Genomic DNA, 18,167 nt, shown 5'->3' with positions numbered 1-18,167 from the left:
AATTAAATATTCAGGCACACAAACAAGCTCTGGCAGGGTAACAAGTTTCTACCCCTCATGTGATCTGTGCAGGTGTGGTGCAAGACTGTGCAAACAAATGTACAAGATCTTCCCTGCAGCAAATACAAGTCTGAGGTAGCTCCTCTGAGGACTAAGCTATTTCTAATTACCTGGCATTTGCTTCACACAGTTACTTCCAAGCCATGAGTTTCACTTGTGTATTTATTGAACTGTAGATAACAAAGCAATCTTACCACTTCAAAACATGTGGCAAGCTTTAGCAAAGTTCTGGCATAATTATGAAGTCGTCCAAATGGCATGAAAAACAGAGCATTCAAAACTTCCAGCAGTTGGAGGCTTTCCTCATTTTTTTCAGAAAGTTTCTGTAATAGCTCGTGGTTTTTACTCAAGAAGTCTCTAAGTGATGGGATCATTGGGAAACGGAGGAGAGAAGAAAGAAGACAGCGAGACATTAGTGATGCTTCATGTAAATATGAATGAGCTCAGAATGCCCCTTTTTGGATTATCATAAACCAATCAAAATTATAGAGGTAAATCCATGCTGCTTACTAATCTATTCACAATGCAGTCTGAGGAAGTACAGCAGTAAAGACATGAAGTTAATAACTGCAACAAGAGACTTGTTTCTTAATTTCATATGCTCAGTCATTAAACTGGTTGAAGAAAGTTGACTACGTTGCCCAACTTGGGCTGTACCCAATTGCCTTTCTCCCCTTTAACACTTGCTTAGTAAAGAGCAAACAGGGGCATGGCTTCCCCATTACTGTTAGAGCAGAAAGTTTCTAACACTTGATTCGCACAAGAAGGCCTGAAAGAATCTTAACTTTGCTCTAGTGCACTTCTCTAAATATATTGAAGTAACTTCTTCCCCACCCCTGCTGTCAAGGCCACTGACCAATTCTTCCCCTAACTACAAAAATTACATCCTACCTCAAAGAAAGGCAGGAAATCTGTTCAATCCTCAGTCTGATTTCCAAGAGGGAGAACTAATCTAGTTCAGAGAAGAAGAGGGAAATGATTCTGAAGACAATGCATTAGCTCACAAAACCAGGGTTTCTTCATTAAAAGGAAAACAAACCTACTTTTCCCTCTCCTTCACCATATCTGTGTGCACACAGGCGCTGGCACATATGACAGGTGTATTAAAACACATCCAGCTGTGAAGCATTTAAACCACAAGCTGCAAGAATCAGGTGAGGCTGAGAGAGCAGGCCCCCAGAGACAGCAAAACAGATCAGATGTGCACAGCAAGGCTCCTAAGAACGCTATGTGATTCACGAGATGCCATTTCACACATCAAAATAATGTACCTTGTTAGGTCTGCTAATGATATTTAAGAACTCCACTGTTGAACAAGCCTTAGGAATAAAGTCTTCTTGAGAGAAGACCGTATTTCCTAATTTTAATTTCACCCCGAGTCTGGCTTGCCTTTTTTAAAGTGCTTTGAGATCTCCCATGGAGGTTTCTCCGTAGAAAAGCATCAAATAATAACAGATTCATAAAATTGAGTACAGCTTGTCTACTCTTTCAGAGGACATGCTGAAAAACCTGTCAGCTCTGGAGACTTCCCATTGAAGCTGGCACTTTTAAAGTTGGGACTACATATTGCAGAACATCCACGAAAGACAGGCTGACACCATTACCATTGACTTAAGACAGTCAACCCTCAGGAAGGGAGTGGGGGGAAATTTATCATTATCAAAGACATCCTTGACTTGCCTTTGCAAGGAACAGGACAAAACTTGTAAGACATCTCCCTGAAGTGTTATTCTCCTAATGAGACTCTGGTTGCAGCAGGAGAAGCTGTGACACCTGAGAGTGACGACTGATGTGATGAATTCACTATGAGTGGTTTCAATATGAACTATAAACAAGTTTATACTTAAATTAAGATTTCCTTTAAGTCAACCTAAAAATCTTGACGGATGCAAGAAGACTCTCAGTGCCTCTCTGCAGTGGGATTTAGTATTTAGACTTTGGCACTGGTCCTCAGGTGCAGAAGGTTCTTTTTATGAGGTACCTGTGTTTCTAAGAACTTTCAATACCATCATTTACTCTGCATTCAAAGTGTCTCATAAACACTAACAATTACTCCCAGATTACAGAATTTAGGAAGGAAAGGTAGCAGTTCCACAGACTAGTTAAAAACTATCCTCAGTGCAACACTTTATTCACAGCACTAAAGTGAAAGATCCAGTGTCATTACTTTGTTTCCTAGACAAAAATGCTATTTAAATGAGAAAAAAGCTTTACTTTTGATATAGATATGATATAGAAACCTCAAATATACTATCTCAGGCCTTAAAGTACAATTCCTTCCTCACATTTACAAGCATTAATGCATGAAATAGAGTATGGCAGTCTTGAGAGGCAGAGAAGACACACATGCAGAAATGTTATTTTTCCATAATTTTAAAGCACTTCCATAAACATAAAGAATTCAAATGAAAGTGAATTCACATTACCTACTCTAGCTAATTCCTGTTCTCTATTTTTTTGACAGGAACATTGAAATAAACACTAGCAAACACTAAGTAATGATGAACATTTAACCTCAAAACTAAGCTTTCAAAAAATCATTATCTGAACTCCATTTACATTTCTTTGACGGAATTTGCAGTCACTTATGCTTTTTTTCTCCTTTCTCCATCTTCAAGATAAAGTAACTGAACGCAGTCAGCAGCATTTTAACCTAAATTTTTATCACAGTGGAGGTAACTTTCTCTTCATCTGATGGGAAAGGAATTAGTGTACTCAAGCACACTGAGTTCTTCATGCTCATTACTACACACATACACACTCCATTGTTTACAGTTCTTTGCTAGTTGACCAAAAACTCCAGAAAGTGGTAAAGGTTTGCTTACATTGCTGGCTTTGCAAGGAGCATAAATCCTCCCATTACGAGGAAGTTTGTTACTGAAGTACAATACCTAATATAGGAAAGAAAAAGCTTTTCAGTTACAAAAATCAAAACATCCCTGAAAGTAGCAGCTGTTGTAATTTCCAACAGTTTATAATGAGATCTGTAATATCTTTTATGTATACATGTATATCTTTATGTAACTACGTAAGTTATCTAGTACTTGAGAAACACTCAATGTTGCCGAACACTTGGCATTCACCTTCAACATGGAACACAGAACACACATCACTGTTCCACACTTCTGCTGCCATTAGCACCATGCAGAGGGCTTGCTTTAATTTTATTTTTGTTTCTCCCAGATTTGGACATCTATAGGATAGACCATCTGTTTCAACAATTTAATACTGCTAGCTTCTAATTACAGCCAAGATGGAAATTTCAAGATGGGAATTTTCTCTTTTTCTGGTACTCAACATTCCACTTATGACTTCTTCCCTGCACCATTTTTAAAAAACACCTTTCTCCAAGGAAAGAGGTCTCTGCTTAGCCCATTTAACAGATAATGCTTATGTAGCCTAACTGATCTGTGAAAGATGCTCATGGCACTATGGTGAGGTTCTGATGGCATGCACAGAAAAACGTGCAAGCAACAGGAAGTAAAGGGGGAGAGCAGAAGACAAGCAGTAATAATGAGAACAGAAATTAGGTATTTCAGTCTTTGACACTGAGGAAGAAGGAATTAAACCCTTCTATTCTGAGTAATGGAAACCAATTTTGGAAATCCAGGTTACAAGAAAAATTCAAATCAAAGACAAAGTAAAAAAAGGAGAAAATACATTTACAGTTATGAACAACCCCTGTGATAAACACAGAAGAAAGTTTCTTTTAGGGTCATACAGCATAAGTTCATCACAAACCCAGTAAAGTGTTATTTGTTGTGCTTGTGTTGGGAAAAAAGTGCAACTAGTTGCCTATTCAAAATGCTACTGTGTAACAACTGAAGTTGATGATCTTGAAACTTTGTTTCCTTAGAAATTTTCAGAATGTCTGGTAACCAAGACTACATTCAGATAGGACATATTTAAACTGTCAAGCAATATTTCTCACAAAAGCCCGTAGTTATTATGTACGATAAAACTCCTGCTACATTTAGATGAAATTATCCAGGAACTACAGAGGTTACCGAGGGGAAAGACAGGAAACAGTGTGACTGCATAGACCTCCTCTCCCAAAAGCATTAAGACAATGAAAACAATAACCAGGATAATTCAGACTTAGTTCTGAGCACTAAAGCAGCTCCAGCTTTTGGGTGAAAGGTGCAGTGCTATTTAGCAAGTATGAGGACAGAAGAATTGTTCTTCTGGAAGACAATTTTTAGTTAATGACTATTGAAAAAGCCTTTAGTAACCACAGTAAACCCCCAAAGGTAGCTTTACTTAGCAGCCTAGCCATGGCAGCTCTAGCACATGATATTACAATATCCTTTGGAAGTAATCAACATTTAGGCTTCCAGGCAGCAACCAAAGAAGAGTTTGTATGCAGAGTTGTACACGAGGGAAACTGATGCTGTCCTGTGTGCTCCACTGGGGAAGACTTTGAAATACACATCTCACTACAAATCAATTCCTCTGTGGAACTCTCTACACATTTTAAATTGCAACAATACAATCTGCACAACAGTTACTTGTGTAGCTTTCCTTATGACCTACTTTCCCTTAACTCAGGGCTTGTTGTGGTCAGTAGATTAAGACTGCAGAGACTCAAGATGAGAAGGAATTGGATACTTGCTCAGTGTAACTATCCAAAAAGAGACTGGAATGCTTCAGGATGGCCAAGCTCCTGGCTTCTTTCACACCATGAAGAAAGCTACTTAAAGAAGCTCCATGTTGACCAATGAGATAGCACAGCTTGCTGAACCTGCTTGCCATTTCCTGCAACAACTGGATTGTATTTGCACTGCCCAAGTTATCTGTAACAGACCAGAAAGCAATTTAGCTTACCTTACCAAAGAGCAGCACCCATTCACAGAGAGAGTTACCACGGGGTGCTGTTTAGATGCTTTATCAGCACTTTCACCTCATGGCTACATTATCCAGAATCAGAAATGCAATGATTTTAGACTAAATACAGGTACAATAATTAAGTTATTTCAGGTGAAATTTCAGGAAAGGGCAAAAACTAACAACAGAATGCTCATGTCAAAATGCAGCTGTATTTCACCCGTTCATCCAAACAGGGGAGAAGAGCAAGACCTCAGCATTATATTAAAAATATATAATTTATAAATATATAATTTCTATTAAAATATAAATATATAAAAATATGTCATTACTTTTAAATTTTGCATAAAATAAATTTGTTGTGGAACATAGGGTAAACAATATCAAAGAAAATATTAAAAAGGAAGGTCTTACCTAAACCTAAAAGAGGTCTAAGAACCTGAGATTTGATCTCACTCAGTTTGAAATAAAACCTTCTCTCAGTAGAAGCCAACTCGTGCAAACTGGCAATATATCCCATTACATTCTTGTCTACTAAGACCAAACAGTTGTCACCACCAGCTATCACATTGCTTATGTACCCTATCTGAAAGGCGAAAAGGAGAAAAGAAAAACCAGCCACTTTAATATTTTTCTTTTCACACTCCAATTTAAAAATAGAGTAATATTAAAATGAAGCAAAATAAAGCATATTTTTAGGAGCACTAAGTGATAGTAAGTATTAATTACCTTCAGTGACAAACAACCCATTCAAAACTGGCTTAATACAAGAATGACAAAAGTTGAAGAAACATTTATAGTCATTGCTGTTCATTTTCCTGACTCTGACAGAGCCTAAAAGACAATAAATAGACGATCTTTTAAGGTGACTCATGCAACCTTTCCATGTTTAAGAGGTAGTGACCTTAAGTTCAGTCACTTTCAGAACCGCAGTATGCTTATATCAACAATGTTGATATTAAATAGCATCATTGTATCAACTGTTTCTCCCATTAAATACAAAGAGAGAATAAGAAGGCTTTATTAGTTATGACTGTGCTCTGAACTGTAGTCCTTTCTGGACCTGGAATATGTCAATTTATTGATAAGAGTCCAGTTTATTGATACTGCAATATTACTAGCAGTAGGTATTTGCTTTCCACAGTAGTTCAAAGCAAAATTCTTCCATAAGGTCAGCACTAATGCTGACTGTGGCTCCTCACTAATTTTGGTTCACATGCAATATCACAGAGTAATTCAGAGTTTGAGCTCCACTTCTATTTCCTTGGTTGCCATATAGAAGATTCCTTGGAAACACTGAGCCAAAGTTGTTCAACAAGCAACTCACAGGCCAATTCTGACACACCAGAGTCTACTAGTCACCCTAAAAGAGAAGAGAATGGCTAACAACAGTCTTACAGAACGAATACAAGTGTGTATGTCTGTGTGCACGGGCATGGACATGGAAGGAAATGGATTAAACACACTGGAAACACCTCCTTGTCCCTCAAACAGAAGGGAATACCAAGAAACAGGGAGAGAAGAGAACATACTAATTAGGTCTCCTCTCTGCCCTGCATACACTATGCTCCTGATTTGATTGCTATGAACCAGGTATGTGACTTGACAGCCTTAAAGCTAGTTGAACCACCAGCATTGTGCTACTTCCAAAGAGCATCAGTAGGATTTGTACTAACTTCATGGAAATAACACTCACCTTACTACAGGCTAGTAATAAAACTGGACTCTTAGTACAGCTATTTTCATTCAAATTATTTTCTATTGTCTCCTGGCCACTGTAATATAATCCAGGTTGGAAGTCTTTCTCATCTGCTAAGAAGAGGGAATAATCTAGTCCCGCTGCTGTACTCCAAACACCATCACCGCACACCTGAAATTCAGGAGGAAGGAAGACATTAGGAATCATCACCCAAGGCTGGAAAGAGAGAAGAGTACTTAACTCTTCTGGTCACACATGTATATAATACACCTGCCAAGAAAAGTATTGCAATAACTGGTCATTTTTCAACTTCAGTGTCTCTTAACAAATAAACTCCTTGCACGCATTCTGAAAATTATCTTTTTTTCAGTTTCCTTTCTAATGGGTGATTTTTTTGCCTTTCAATTATAAATCAGTTTTATTTTTAAATGAGTGAGCTTGAACTAGGTTGGGACACTATTCTCCCCTCTACATTTAACGGTGAAATCTATATAAACAGTTCCAAAGTATTTAAAAGTTACAGCACTGTACCAAAATAAGGTAAAAGTGAAATTTGATAAGAAGATACAACCAGTCACATTTCTCAGTTTTAGAACTTCACTGTGGTCAAAAACCAGTGGAAGTCTGTGTAAAGGATTTCTTGGGTAGATTTTCACAAGTATAAGCCAAAGAAATCAAGGGCTCTATTACTATATAGCCCACAGATCCATAAACAGATCGTTCTTAGAAATTACATTGCACTCACTGGTATAAGAAGTGACCCTAAACCAAAAAAAGAAAAACACAGGAACAAAAGTACCTTTGCAAGACGAGGGACTGTTGTTGGGGAGTTCAAGTGACCAAGCTGGCCAGAGACATTACTGCCCCATGAATACACCTGTAAGAAGCATTGCTAAACATGAGAATGTAAATTTATATACATGGACACATACTGAGTGTCGTAGTACAACACATCAAGTGTGCAAGCACACACAAGTCAAGGATAGAAGACTCATGTACCAAGAAGCAATTCCCTAATTTCCACTGTCTTCCTATATTTGTGAATTGTCTTCTCATATCAGAAATGGAATGTACCAGACCAAGTCACACCAATCTTTAAACATAACGTTGATAGTACAGGCAGCACTTGGGCAGAAACAGAGTTAAGATTCCACACTACTTTGATGCTGCCTCCCATAAACAGGAACAGAAGTTTAGAAGCAAAAGAAACAAAAACCTAGAAAAGACCAAACACGACAATGATGCTATAGAAAAACAATACATGGTAACAATAACTTGTACCTGGGATTTGGCAGTGAGTGCTAAGGAATGATGGCCACCAGCAGAGAGGTGAATCACTTCTTTACCATCAAGGCTTTTCACACACAGTGGCTGAAGCCTGTCAATCCCCAGAACCCATAAGGCAGGGGAGGAGGAGTAGAAGGAGAAAAAAAATATTATCAGAGGTACTCTTAATACAGAAAACACATTCCAAGTTTTATTTTTGTCCCAAAGCAATTTAGAAAAACCACACATGAAGTCTTTTGGCAACAAACCAGTTTAGTCAAAATGGTCAGGAAGGGCAAAAGTTGATAAACCTCACCTCAACATGGACAAAGTCAAAATATCACCAAAACTCCTAGTGATTACATGGGGAAAAGTCATAACTGATTGATGCTCACTAGCAAGGCAGCCTAAAAAATGTTACTTGGAGAAACTTAGGTCACAACACTTCAAAGAACAAGCACACAATTCAAAGCAGATGTTTAAATTTGAGAATTTAAAACAGTTCAATACTCCAAATTTTGAATAAAAAAACCTCATTTATCAAAGAAATCTCACCTTGGCAGAACATCACCATGCCCCAGTTGTCCTTCCTTCCCCTTTCCCCAGCTCCACACCTCTGTCCTCAGAGAGGGCAAAAGAGCATCAGCCTCACCACTGTAGGTTGGAGTGAGAGCCACAGTCCTCATTTTTGCCCGTCCCACCTTCCGTAAGAGCCTTGGAGAAACTGAACAAAGCCAATAATTAGAGAAATTGCTATGCATTTTTGGTAAATAGATCGCTCAGACTGTGTTAGCCAGTTACTTGAGATAACTGGTCAAAACTTCTTAAAGTAGTCTTAATTTAAGATTGAGAAAAAAGACTGACATGTAAGACAATAGGTTGCAGATACACTGAAGTAACATAGGTGCTAAAATAGGCAGATCCCAAAGAGTTTTTAGCAGCTGCTAAAGGATAATAGGCATATGAGAACTATGCAGCTATAATGAATCAAATGACCCAAAACAAACTGTACATTAAAAAAAGTGTTTTGAAAGAAAATATATCCTTGCAGCAAATAAAAGATTTCAATACTTCCTAAAAACTCCCCTCAGATCCAAGACCAATATAGAACTAAACCATCAGAGCAACTAACAACACTAAAACCTGCGAGAGAAGAAGGTCATTAACTTTAAAGTCCAGCAGTGGAACTGCAATATTTATAGGTCCCTGGTTCAAATCCAGCTCAGTGCAGTAGGGATTACAGGTCACACAGATTATCTCCTACCCAATTGACATGAAAGATACTTTAGCATCACCTGGCAGCACGATGCCCAAACTACCCCAATGTGCATTTTACCCCACCTTACCATTAAAGAGCATCTGTAAACCCACTATGCTTTTGGTTTTCTCAGCATGCAGTATTTGCTAGTCTTTAATCCCTCCACTGCTTTCAAGTCCTAAAATAGAGCCTAGAATTCATAAAGACCTTTGATAGGTCATTAAATTTGTGTTCAGTAAGTGTTTGGGGGTTTTCCCCACTTATAAATCTCCACATTAATATAATATTTCCAGTGTTATTTCCCCAATGTGCTTTTTTACCTTGTGACAACAAGCCAGGCAGGGAAAGCCTGCGACTGCCTCCTTCAGATTCCTCTTCTCTAATATCTACTAAACTGGAACTCTTCTTCCCCTGCATGGATTCCAGTCTGACCTGCTCTTCTCGAGTGTCTTTCAGAGCCTCAGGCCCTGGGGACCTGCTGCCCGACTGAGATCCCGGTTCACTTGAGGATGTGCCATAGAAGTTCATGACTTTCTTCAGAGACAGAGCTCCAGCCTCGTACGTGGCAGCTACTCTCACACCCACTGCTGAGGCACAAGAGGCCACCAGGCTGTTCAGGGTGGATGTGCTGGGACCTGGAGGGCCAGGGATACAAGCACTGAGTTGGTCTTCTTGAGAAGGCTAAAACCAAAGGAAAATTGAAAACTATCACACCGGACAGCACTTGGCAGAAGGATGATGATTACACATTCACTATTCAAACAGGGGGCTATACTGAACAAGACATGTTTACTATAAAGGTTTATTGTAAATTATACATGGGTTTTAACTGTATAGAATGTAAATAGGTGTGCATCTATTGCTCTGAATCTTTTTTTTTCAGGACCAAGCACCATTTCTACATGGACTGGGCTTTGTCTCTTGCACTTGTCTTGCAGCTCATCCGTAAGAGACTGTAGGTCTGAGGGTTTTTAATACCAAAACAATAAAGGATCTTTGCCAACAAATATAAAAAGGGATATAATTTTAGGCTTATTACCAACTTCTTTGCCACCAATTAAAGTGCATCAGTGAGTATGCTGTATTTACAGAGAGACAAGTTTTCTCTTCAGTATGTTAAAAGGAAAATAGTGACTCATGGATCCATTTCACAAAGTCTCTCTTAAAACCAGTCTCGGCTGTGTCCCCTTATGTCACTGTTGTATCCATATAAAGCTTAGTTAATCAAGTCACACTAGGGACAAACTGACTGAAGGCAATTCTTAAGACCAGCACACCATTACCTACAATAGCAGCCAGCTGACCCACCAAATAAAAAATAATGCACAAGATGATATTTGCCAAACGGCTTGAATATTAAAGCAAAGACAGCAAACTCCCATTTTCCCACCTAATACATAGTGGAAAATAGTATTATTACAAATATTATAGCTCATTTTATTCTACCAAAATAAAAACAATCTTCTGATCTCTTTATTTTTGTGAAAGCCTAAGCTAAAGGACTGGGATTGCTCCTACTCACTTCATTCTAATTATAAAAGGCATACCTAGCAATATAGGAAAGAAAACTGATTTGTGTAGGAAAGCAAAGAGAAATGAAGGATTTTACTAATGCTGAAACATTACATTAGACCTCATCTCTGTTCTTCATACGTATGCTCAGTTGTGTAAGATGCAGTGAACCGATTGCAGGCTTGTTGATTCCTGGAACTGTGCAAGGAAAACAGTACTCTGGAAATATTCCAGGAATGAGGAGTTGAGAAAGAGAGCGTGAAACTACACGTTTCAATCATCATCCAATGCTGGGAGTTCTTGCAAGATTCTGAGGAGCCCAAAACTGCTAGAATGTCTTTGTATTAGCAAAAAGCAAAAGAAAGAATAACTGTGTTCACACAATCTTCATTTCTCGGAAATAAACTTTCCTCAGAGTAATAAAACAAAACTTGCTGAATCACCAAGTTACTGGACAGGTTTTAAAACTACTTTTTTTTGTTGCAATCAGAGGTGATAACAGAAATCAATTATTTACTAGGTACTGTGAATTTTATCTCTCAGAACCACTGTGACAAATTTCTTACTGTAACTATTAAAAAAAAGAAGAAATAGATGTCTACACAACACCTGAAATGACAAAAGAAATTCTCACAATTTCACTGTAAATTTTGCATATTTGGTCACAGAGTGGCAGGTTTCCTCACAGGACAGCAGTTAGGTAGGGAGTGCCAGACTGCACTGCAAGATTTTGGATTAGTTTTCTGTCTAGTGGATTTAGGGTTTTATCTTCTTCCCTTTACTCCTAATTACATGTCTTTATGTCTTTTTTTTTCCCCCAAAAAACAGAAAACATGGTATTTTGTCAGTAAGCTGCAAACAGCTCTTGAGCCTTCATGTTGAGCATTTTCTGATGCTTACCAAGATAGGGGTACTTGACTGTTCTGCTATAGCATCAAAACAGTGTTGTTGAACCATTTTCCACACCACAAAAACTCACGTTTCCCATCCCTGATTATAAGTTTATGCCACCCCTACATCATTAACATTAAAAACCTTTTGGTCAACATGTTTAGAAATCTTTACTTGCAATCTAGAATTTTTACCTGATGGAGAAATTAGACAGATTTGTGAGGGATTAGTTCCATGCACAGAAAATAAAGCTTGACCTTAAAGGTAAATCAGACAACTGCCCAACATAAATGGAAGCCCATGCATCATGGAACAAACAGAGCATGGAAATTGGCTTACTTGGTTCTGGTACTGCAGACAATGAACAGGAGAGACTACAGCACTGTCAAGGCTGCTCCCACACAACTGAACATGGATGGATGACAAAAAAAAAAAATCTTCCACTTAAAAGTTGAGAGCCATCACAGTGAAAAACACTTGGAAACTACAAAAACACCATAGCTTCATTACATTTTTTCATTTGTGAAAAGACTAACATTGTCACATTTGCAAGAGGAGTTATAGCAAATTATGAGCTAGTTATTAGGTACCAACCTGTTCAGGTTCTGTACAGAGGTTTTTATCCAGGCTCTCATTTAATGAGTGATCTGACAAACCAATTAAGTACTCTTTCACCTCTTTTTTGTCTGGGAACAGAATATTTCCAGGACTAGAAATTCCACTACCTTCCTGTCCATCGTTGCTGGAAAGCACACTTGGCCCATCAGATTCTAAACCAACAAGCCTCTGTTCTTCCACAGGTGGTCTCTGACTGTCGTCACTTGGGCCACCTGTTACACTTTTTCCTTCGAGGGTCTCCGATGAGGGACACAAGCCATGGTTTTCTGGTGGGTTATCAGACAGTGCTACACCCAGTGGGCAGCAGTGACTATCTGAAATGATTACATGGTCTTCCTTGTCCGTCATGGTAATAAGAGGCTGACTGCAATGATTGCATCTTTCTGGGATAGGCTTCATTTCCTGCACAGGGAGACATTGCACTAGGGCCAGGCTGTGGTGGGCTCCACAAGCAATCTGGAGCACAACACGTCCTGCCAGGTGCTCCACCTTCTGTGGCTTTGTCACTGGGAAAGTTGTTGTTATGAGCCCGAGCTGGCAGCCACTCCCCCAAGCCCATATCTCTCTGCTTAGAGATAGTGCCAGTGTGTGCTCCTCTCCACATGCCAGCTGCAAAATCCTTACTGATATCAGAGGACTTGTTTCAGAATCACAAATACTGACGAGCTGTGGCTCTGGCACACACGGCTGATTAGCAACTGCACACTGGCCAGCAGAATTGTTGCCCCACATGTACACCACACCACTTTCTGTCACGGCTCCGTTATGGAAGCTGCCAGCTGCCACCGTGATAACACGATGTCCAAGCAAAGTATTTTCTAAGATAGGACTATTAACACATGACTCTTCCAGTCCTGATCTCCAGGGCAGCTTTCCAAAACTGTAGACCTCTCCACCTGGAAGGGGGGGGAAAAAAATCCTAGCATGAGTGTAAAAGCCATTTTTAAATCAACACAAACTGTCTTTATCTGAAGTGTCTTCAGATCAACAGATATCAATTCCCAGCTTACTGTAGGCTCAGCAGAACTATGGCTATTGATATATGAAGACTGCTGGTTGCTCTCTGTTGCTGCTGTTAAGTTCTATACCTCACGTTAATGTCACCCTGTGCACGCATGCACTGTGGAAATAAGCAATGCTTTTCCACTAAAAATTCTATTGTAGTCAAGTTAAGTGTATTTATTGGTCCTTTCTATTCTAAGAACATGCAACATATTAAGGACATACAAATGCACAACACAGTACAGAGCTCATCTTCCCAAACAGAGACCTGCTATCACCAAACTGTACTGTTTGCACCCTGCACTAAAACAGGATTGCCCTATCAGGGAGAGAAGGTGTGTTAATTTTTAAAATTAACAGTTGTTTTCACAGTGATAGAAAAATGGTAAATCACATCCACAAACAACATCCCTCATGGGGTAAGAACACACATGCAAAAAGTCCCTTTAAATTATGAAAGAAACACATTCTTTAAAAAAAACACTGGATGTCCATAACAACTCCAGTAGAGGAGAGGTATTTATAGCAGGTTCACCAATAACCTGGAAACTTTCCTTCAAGAAGGTCAAAGAAAAATCAAAGAAGCAACTTCCAGTTGCATCTTTACTGTATGTCCACTGAATAGTACAAGGATGGACCAAGGTACACAAACACTTAAGGAACTGGCTTTTAGAAATACCTCAATTCACAGACTCAAACTGCTCACAAACCACTACAACGAACTACAGACTTTTCCAGAAGCAGAGAAGACAAAGCTATTATGCATCAAGAGAAACCTCTTGTTGTACTTTTTTGAATGAAAGACTTCAAAAGAAATGTCATTTTGAGTTAACATGGTTCAGATTACATTAATTAACATCTTTTAAATCCAGAGCCATTGTTAAGAAAAAAAAAAAAAAAACCAATATGAAAGAAGAATCTATGCATATAAAACTGTGTTGAAATAGAAATAATTTATAACTAAGAATGAAATAAAGGCAAAGTTAAAAATCCAGCAATTTAAAAGTTGTGTATGAGACACGGACAAAATGAAAAGAACACGTGAAAGAAAACTTGACAATAACTGAAGCTTGTTATTGCATCAGATATTTACAATTAAGATGTTTATTACCTTCTGTTAGAAGTAATCCATGATGTATTCCAAGGGCTGCCTGTAATACAGTCTTGCCACTGAGTCCTAGAAGCCTTTCTGGAGTTACAGAGCAGGAACCAGCCTTCCAGACATAGACCAGGCCTCTCTCTTTGGCTCCTTCTGCCTCTTCTGAGCTACAAAGATTGGAGGAAATTGGAACACAATAAGCATGAAGTTTTCTGTAGTTTAGTAATGCATAGTTTGCTTCTCACATGTGTAGGAAAGGCTTCGTAGTTCAGGCATTTGTTTCACTTTCAGGAAGACAATATATTTAAATTAATATTAATAATTATCAAATTGTAAATTAAATGCTATTTAAATGTAAAAAATTCGTATCTTCTGTTTGAAACCATTAGTTTTCTTTTTCATTTATACTTTACCATGTACCAATTGTTCCCATTCAAAACATTACACCTGTAAAAGCTCATCCTTTATATACTTTCATTTCTACCCTTAGAGACAAAAATGAGGGTTTGATTGTTTGGGGTTTTTTCCTTTTTTAATTCTTAATGAGTTTCTCAGATTCAAATGAGTCAGTCATTCAAATCAATTGAAGCACAAAAAAAAACCCCTGAAACACAGTGCAAGTATCTGGGCTTGCAGGAGTGACTGGAACTATCCACAGCTGGTTTAACACTTCAACACACTCTGGTTTGAATGTTCAGTCAGCAACTCCTCCAGCTCGGCACAAAGAAATTCCTCAAAACGTTGACAACAAACCCACAATCTTAACAATTTGTGGAATGTCTTGATTTAAACACAAAAAGTCATTTTAAACATCGATATAGACTCACAGCATTTCCAGTTAATTTAAGAGTCATCTTTAAATTTATTTAAAACTTTATAAAGAATAGATTGTTATATTCCCTGTAGGGTAAAGTAGGTTTAGCTCCTTATTTGCCAAAAGTCAAGTCATTTACTCCCTGCATAAATAAGTTCTTGCAGCTTGGCACGAACTTGTGAAGTTTATATACATATAAGACAGGCAAGAAAAGCTTTGATGGAATGGCAATCTCTGTCTAGAAAAAAAAGGCAAAAGAAATAAAATGTACTCCAAACCTGAATCAAACCCAGAAAAAGTTGGTCTGATAGGCTACCCTGGGGACAACTTATACAAGCAGCTCTATTCACGTAGATTTACATTTTTTTAAACTACAAATTTTGCTAGCTTTGGTGCATAGGATGAACAATATCTTTACACAATGTGCATCTGAAACATTCGAGATGAAAATAACTAAGAGATTAAATTATCTCTCTTAGCTCCTGAGCCCATCCCCAACATTTTTACTTTTTTCTACAAAACAGAAAGAAAAAAAAAGAAGGAAAAAAAATCAAAAAAAGTGACAGTCAAGAACTCTTCTAAAATTCAGGTCAATTATTTAATCCAAAAAACAAACACAGAATTAAAATGCAGAGTCCATCTTGCATTTTAAATACAAAGGACTTGTTTTTAGAGTAGAAGTAAATTAAAGAGGAACCAATCAAGTAATATATAGGCCAGGGGAAAAAAAAAGCTAAAAAATCCAATATCAATATTAGGACATTTAACCTAAAATAAAAATACAGATTTTACTCAGATGGGCAAAGCACACCAAGGAACATAACAGAGTAATATAGAGAGTTTTCATCAATACACTGTGCATTAAAGGCAGTCCTGCTGTTTGGGCTTTTATCCATTTAATAAGTCTTCAGAAAACAGCGTAAGTCAGATTTGGACATTCACACAACAGGATTTATTACAAAAACAGCTGACCTCTGCCAGGTATCTTAGTGGAACAAACAAGGAACAAAAGAACAGTCTGCTGCAGGGCTACTGACCCAGGACCAAAATTCCTAGGTGCAGGTAACAGATATGAGTTACTGTTCACCTGAAAACGTTACTTTCAAGGTTTTAGCCTATGGCTACGCCTTCACAAGTTCCAACAATCAACTAAGTTGCTGTTGTAATAAGTTTAGTGTTCCAGACACAACTGAAACTGTAGCTAAATTAATCTTCTTCCCTTTAGTGTAAATTACATACAGAGTATGCCGATATCACTTAATTTTCGGGGATGATCCCGAGCTGGCATTTTTCAGGAAGCCTCTGAGTTTCACGGAGCTGCTCCTTCTCACCTTCTTTCCTGTGAGTCCATCTGTCAGTGGCAGCACTCCATCACCACCAAATCCTTCCTCTTTCAAAAGTAACAATATAATTTTCACAAACTGGAAAACATAAAACCCAGCTATTTAGTGCAAATAACGGTAACCAACAACAACAACAACGGCACAAAGCTTCAAGTCTTGTGTTAAATAAATAAGCACTTACACAACACTAGGATGGTTGAAGTATTTATATTTAGTTCACTCACACTGAGTTGGTAGACAAAAGCTAAGCAGCCAGACTTGTCCTACCTACTCATCTCACAACAGGTCTACAGTAAGGACAGAATGAACAAAACCTAGTTTAATGGCAGAAATTTACATCAAACTCTATATAATTCTCACTATACCGCTCAAGAAACATCAAATTGACCCATTTGCAGTCTAAATAAAACAGAAATCTATGCTTGGCTAAATTTAAGGTAAACAGATTTGCATGAGCAGAAAATGATTAGGAGTTGAATTCATGATTTCATTCCTGAACCAAAGCACACATCATCATTTAAAGGTGCAGTTTTGTCAAAGTCTAGGGAGCAGTGCAGAAAGCCAAGAAAGACTTTAAAACATTTCTTCATGCAAACTGGCAGCAGAGTACCTATGAAGGTATGATATGACTACAGAAGACAGAGAGAAAAAAGTGACTGCTCTAGTTATGATTTTATTCTTTCAGATTTTGAATTTTGCAAGTTCACCCTCACAACCTTTCCACCTCCATGAAGATGCCTTTGTATTACTTTTCTTGGAATAAAACAAAGCTACAATCTTTGTTTCTTACAAGCTGTTTGGCTTTTTTAATATTGAAAGAATTGTAATTTCCCTGGATCTACTGCCTTACCTGATGAAGTATTAAAAATTTTAGTAACATTAATGCATGTGTGTAATCATATTTAATAAGTTTCATAAAAGTTTTAGACCTTTTGTTTTTTTATAGTCGCTGTCTGATACCCACTGTGACAAAATCAGAAAATAATTTTGTTAATATGACAGTCTTTTAAGATTATATATCTTCCATAAAGACACAGAATGAGTAGCCTGAAGCTCTTGCATACGGTAAATAGAAATAGAATATGGCCAGTCTGGATTACAAGAGACAATATATGCAAACCTGTAACTCTCATGCACACTTGGAAACAGTAATCATTAAGTCAATAAATAATTAAAATAACTAAAACCCCTCCAATACTCCCACTAGAATGCTCTGAATAATGAATTACCAAGCAGACTTTTACAGACAGAAAGAACAACATAGCACACCAAACACTCACAGTTTTTCAAACAGAGGTCACTAAAAATAGTGATTTGGGTTTTGGGGTTAGCACAGAACACACCACAAGAAGATAAAGAACCATGAAAATATGAAATCAAATTAATGTCATAGAACAGTATTGAGATAAGTCATACGCATCTTGCTTTAAAAAAAAAAAACAACAAAAAACAAAAAAAAACAAACCACAGAACATACTTTCTAGGAACAGAAACACTTGTCACCAGAAAGATACTGCTTTCAAGATGTGCCTGTCTCTCCTGCCTCAACTACAAAAGAAAAAAAAACACCTACAATTGTAAAAGTTAACTTTTAAAATATTAACAGAGGAAGCCTCACAAATATAAGGAAACTGTCATGCAATGCTTCAGTAACAGAGGTGTTGATGAAACATCAAAGGAAAATGGAAGCGCTTTTTTGGAACCTGAACTTTGTGATGTGTTCTTGCTCAGAGTAAGTACATTTGTGGTTTTCTTCAGCCTACTCAAAACCACCCAACCCA

The 18,167-nt window shown here is 37.8% G+C and overlaps 1 protein-coding gene across 8 annotated transcripts in view; it reads right to left on the bottom strand.

The window, feature by feature from the left end:
- ALS2 (alsin Rho guanine nucleotide exchange factor ALS2) overlaps positions 1-18,167 on the bottom strand; it is a 223,082-nt gene that overhangs the window by 19,724 nt on the left and 185,191 nt on the right. For 7 of the 8 annotated variants that reach the window (XR_007904470.1, XM_051787047.1, XM_051787051.1 and 4 more), the window contains 12 exons: positions 16,375-16,464; positions 14,242-14,396; positions 12,105-13,024; positions 9,428-9,788; positions 8,405-8,573; positions 7,865-7,961; positions 7,383-7,460; positions 6,581-6,754; positions 5,299-5,470; positions 4,673-4,853; positions 2,886-2,951; positions 255-417 (listed from right to left, as the gene is read on the bottom strand). Coding sequence is in view for 7 of the 8 variants with exons in the window: in XM_051787047.1 (XP_051643007.1) it covers positions 255-417; positions 2,886-2,951; positions 4,673-4,853; positions 5,299-5,470; positions 6,581-6,754; positions 7,383-7,460; positions 7,865-7,961; positions 8,405-8,573; positions 9,428-9,788; positions 12,105-13,024; positions 14,242-14,396; positions 16,375-16,394 (2,556 nt within the window). In the remaining variant the exon portion in view is untranslated. Of the gene's footprint in view, positions 1-254; positions 418-2,885; positions 2,952-4,672; positions 4,854-5,298; positions 5,471-6,580; positions 6,755-7,382; positions 7,461-7,864; positions 7,962-8,404; positions 8,574-9,427; positions 9,789-12,104; positions 13,025-14,241; positions 14,397-16,374; positions 16,471-18,167 lie in introns of those variants that run through there. The other variant, XM_051787053.1, reaches the window with a different exon arrangement.

Source organism: Manacus candei, unplaced genomic scaffold, assembly GCF_025592945.1.
Source record: "Manacus candei isolate 608988 ecotype Guabito, Panama unplaced genomic scaffold, ASM2559294v1 h1tg000023l, whole genome shotgun sequence".
Taxonomy (NCBI): domain Eukaryota; kingdom Metazoa; phylum Chordata; class Aves; order Passeriformes; family Pipridae; genus Manacus; species Manacus candei.
The sequence above is the reverse complement of the archived record's forward strand: the minus strand, read 5'-3'. Positions and strand labels throughout refer to the sequence as shown.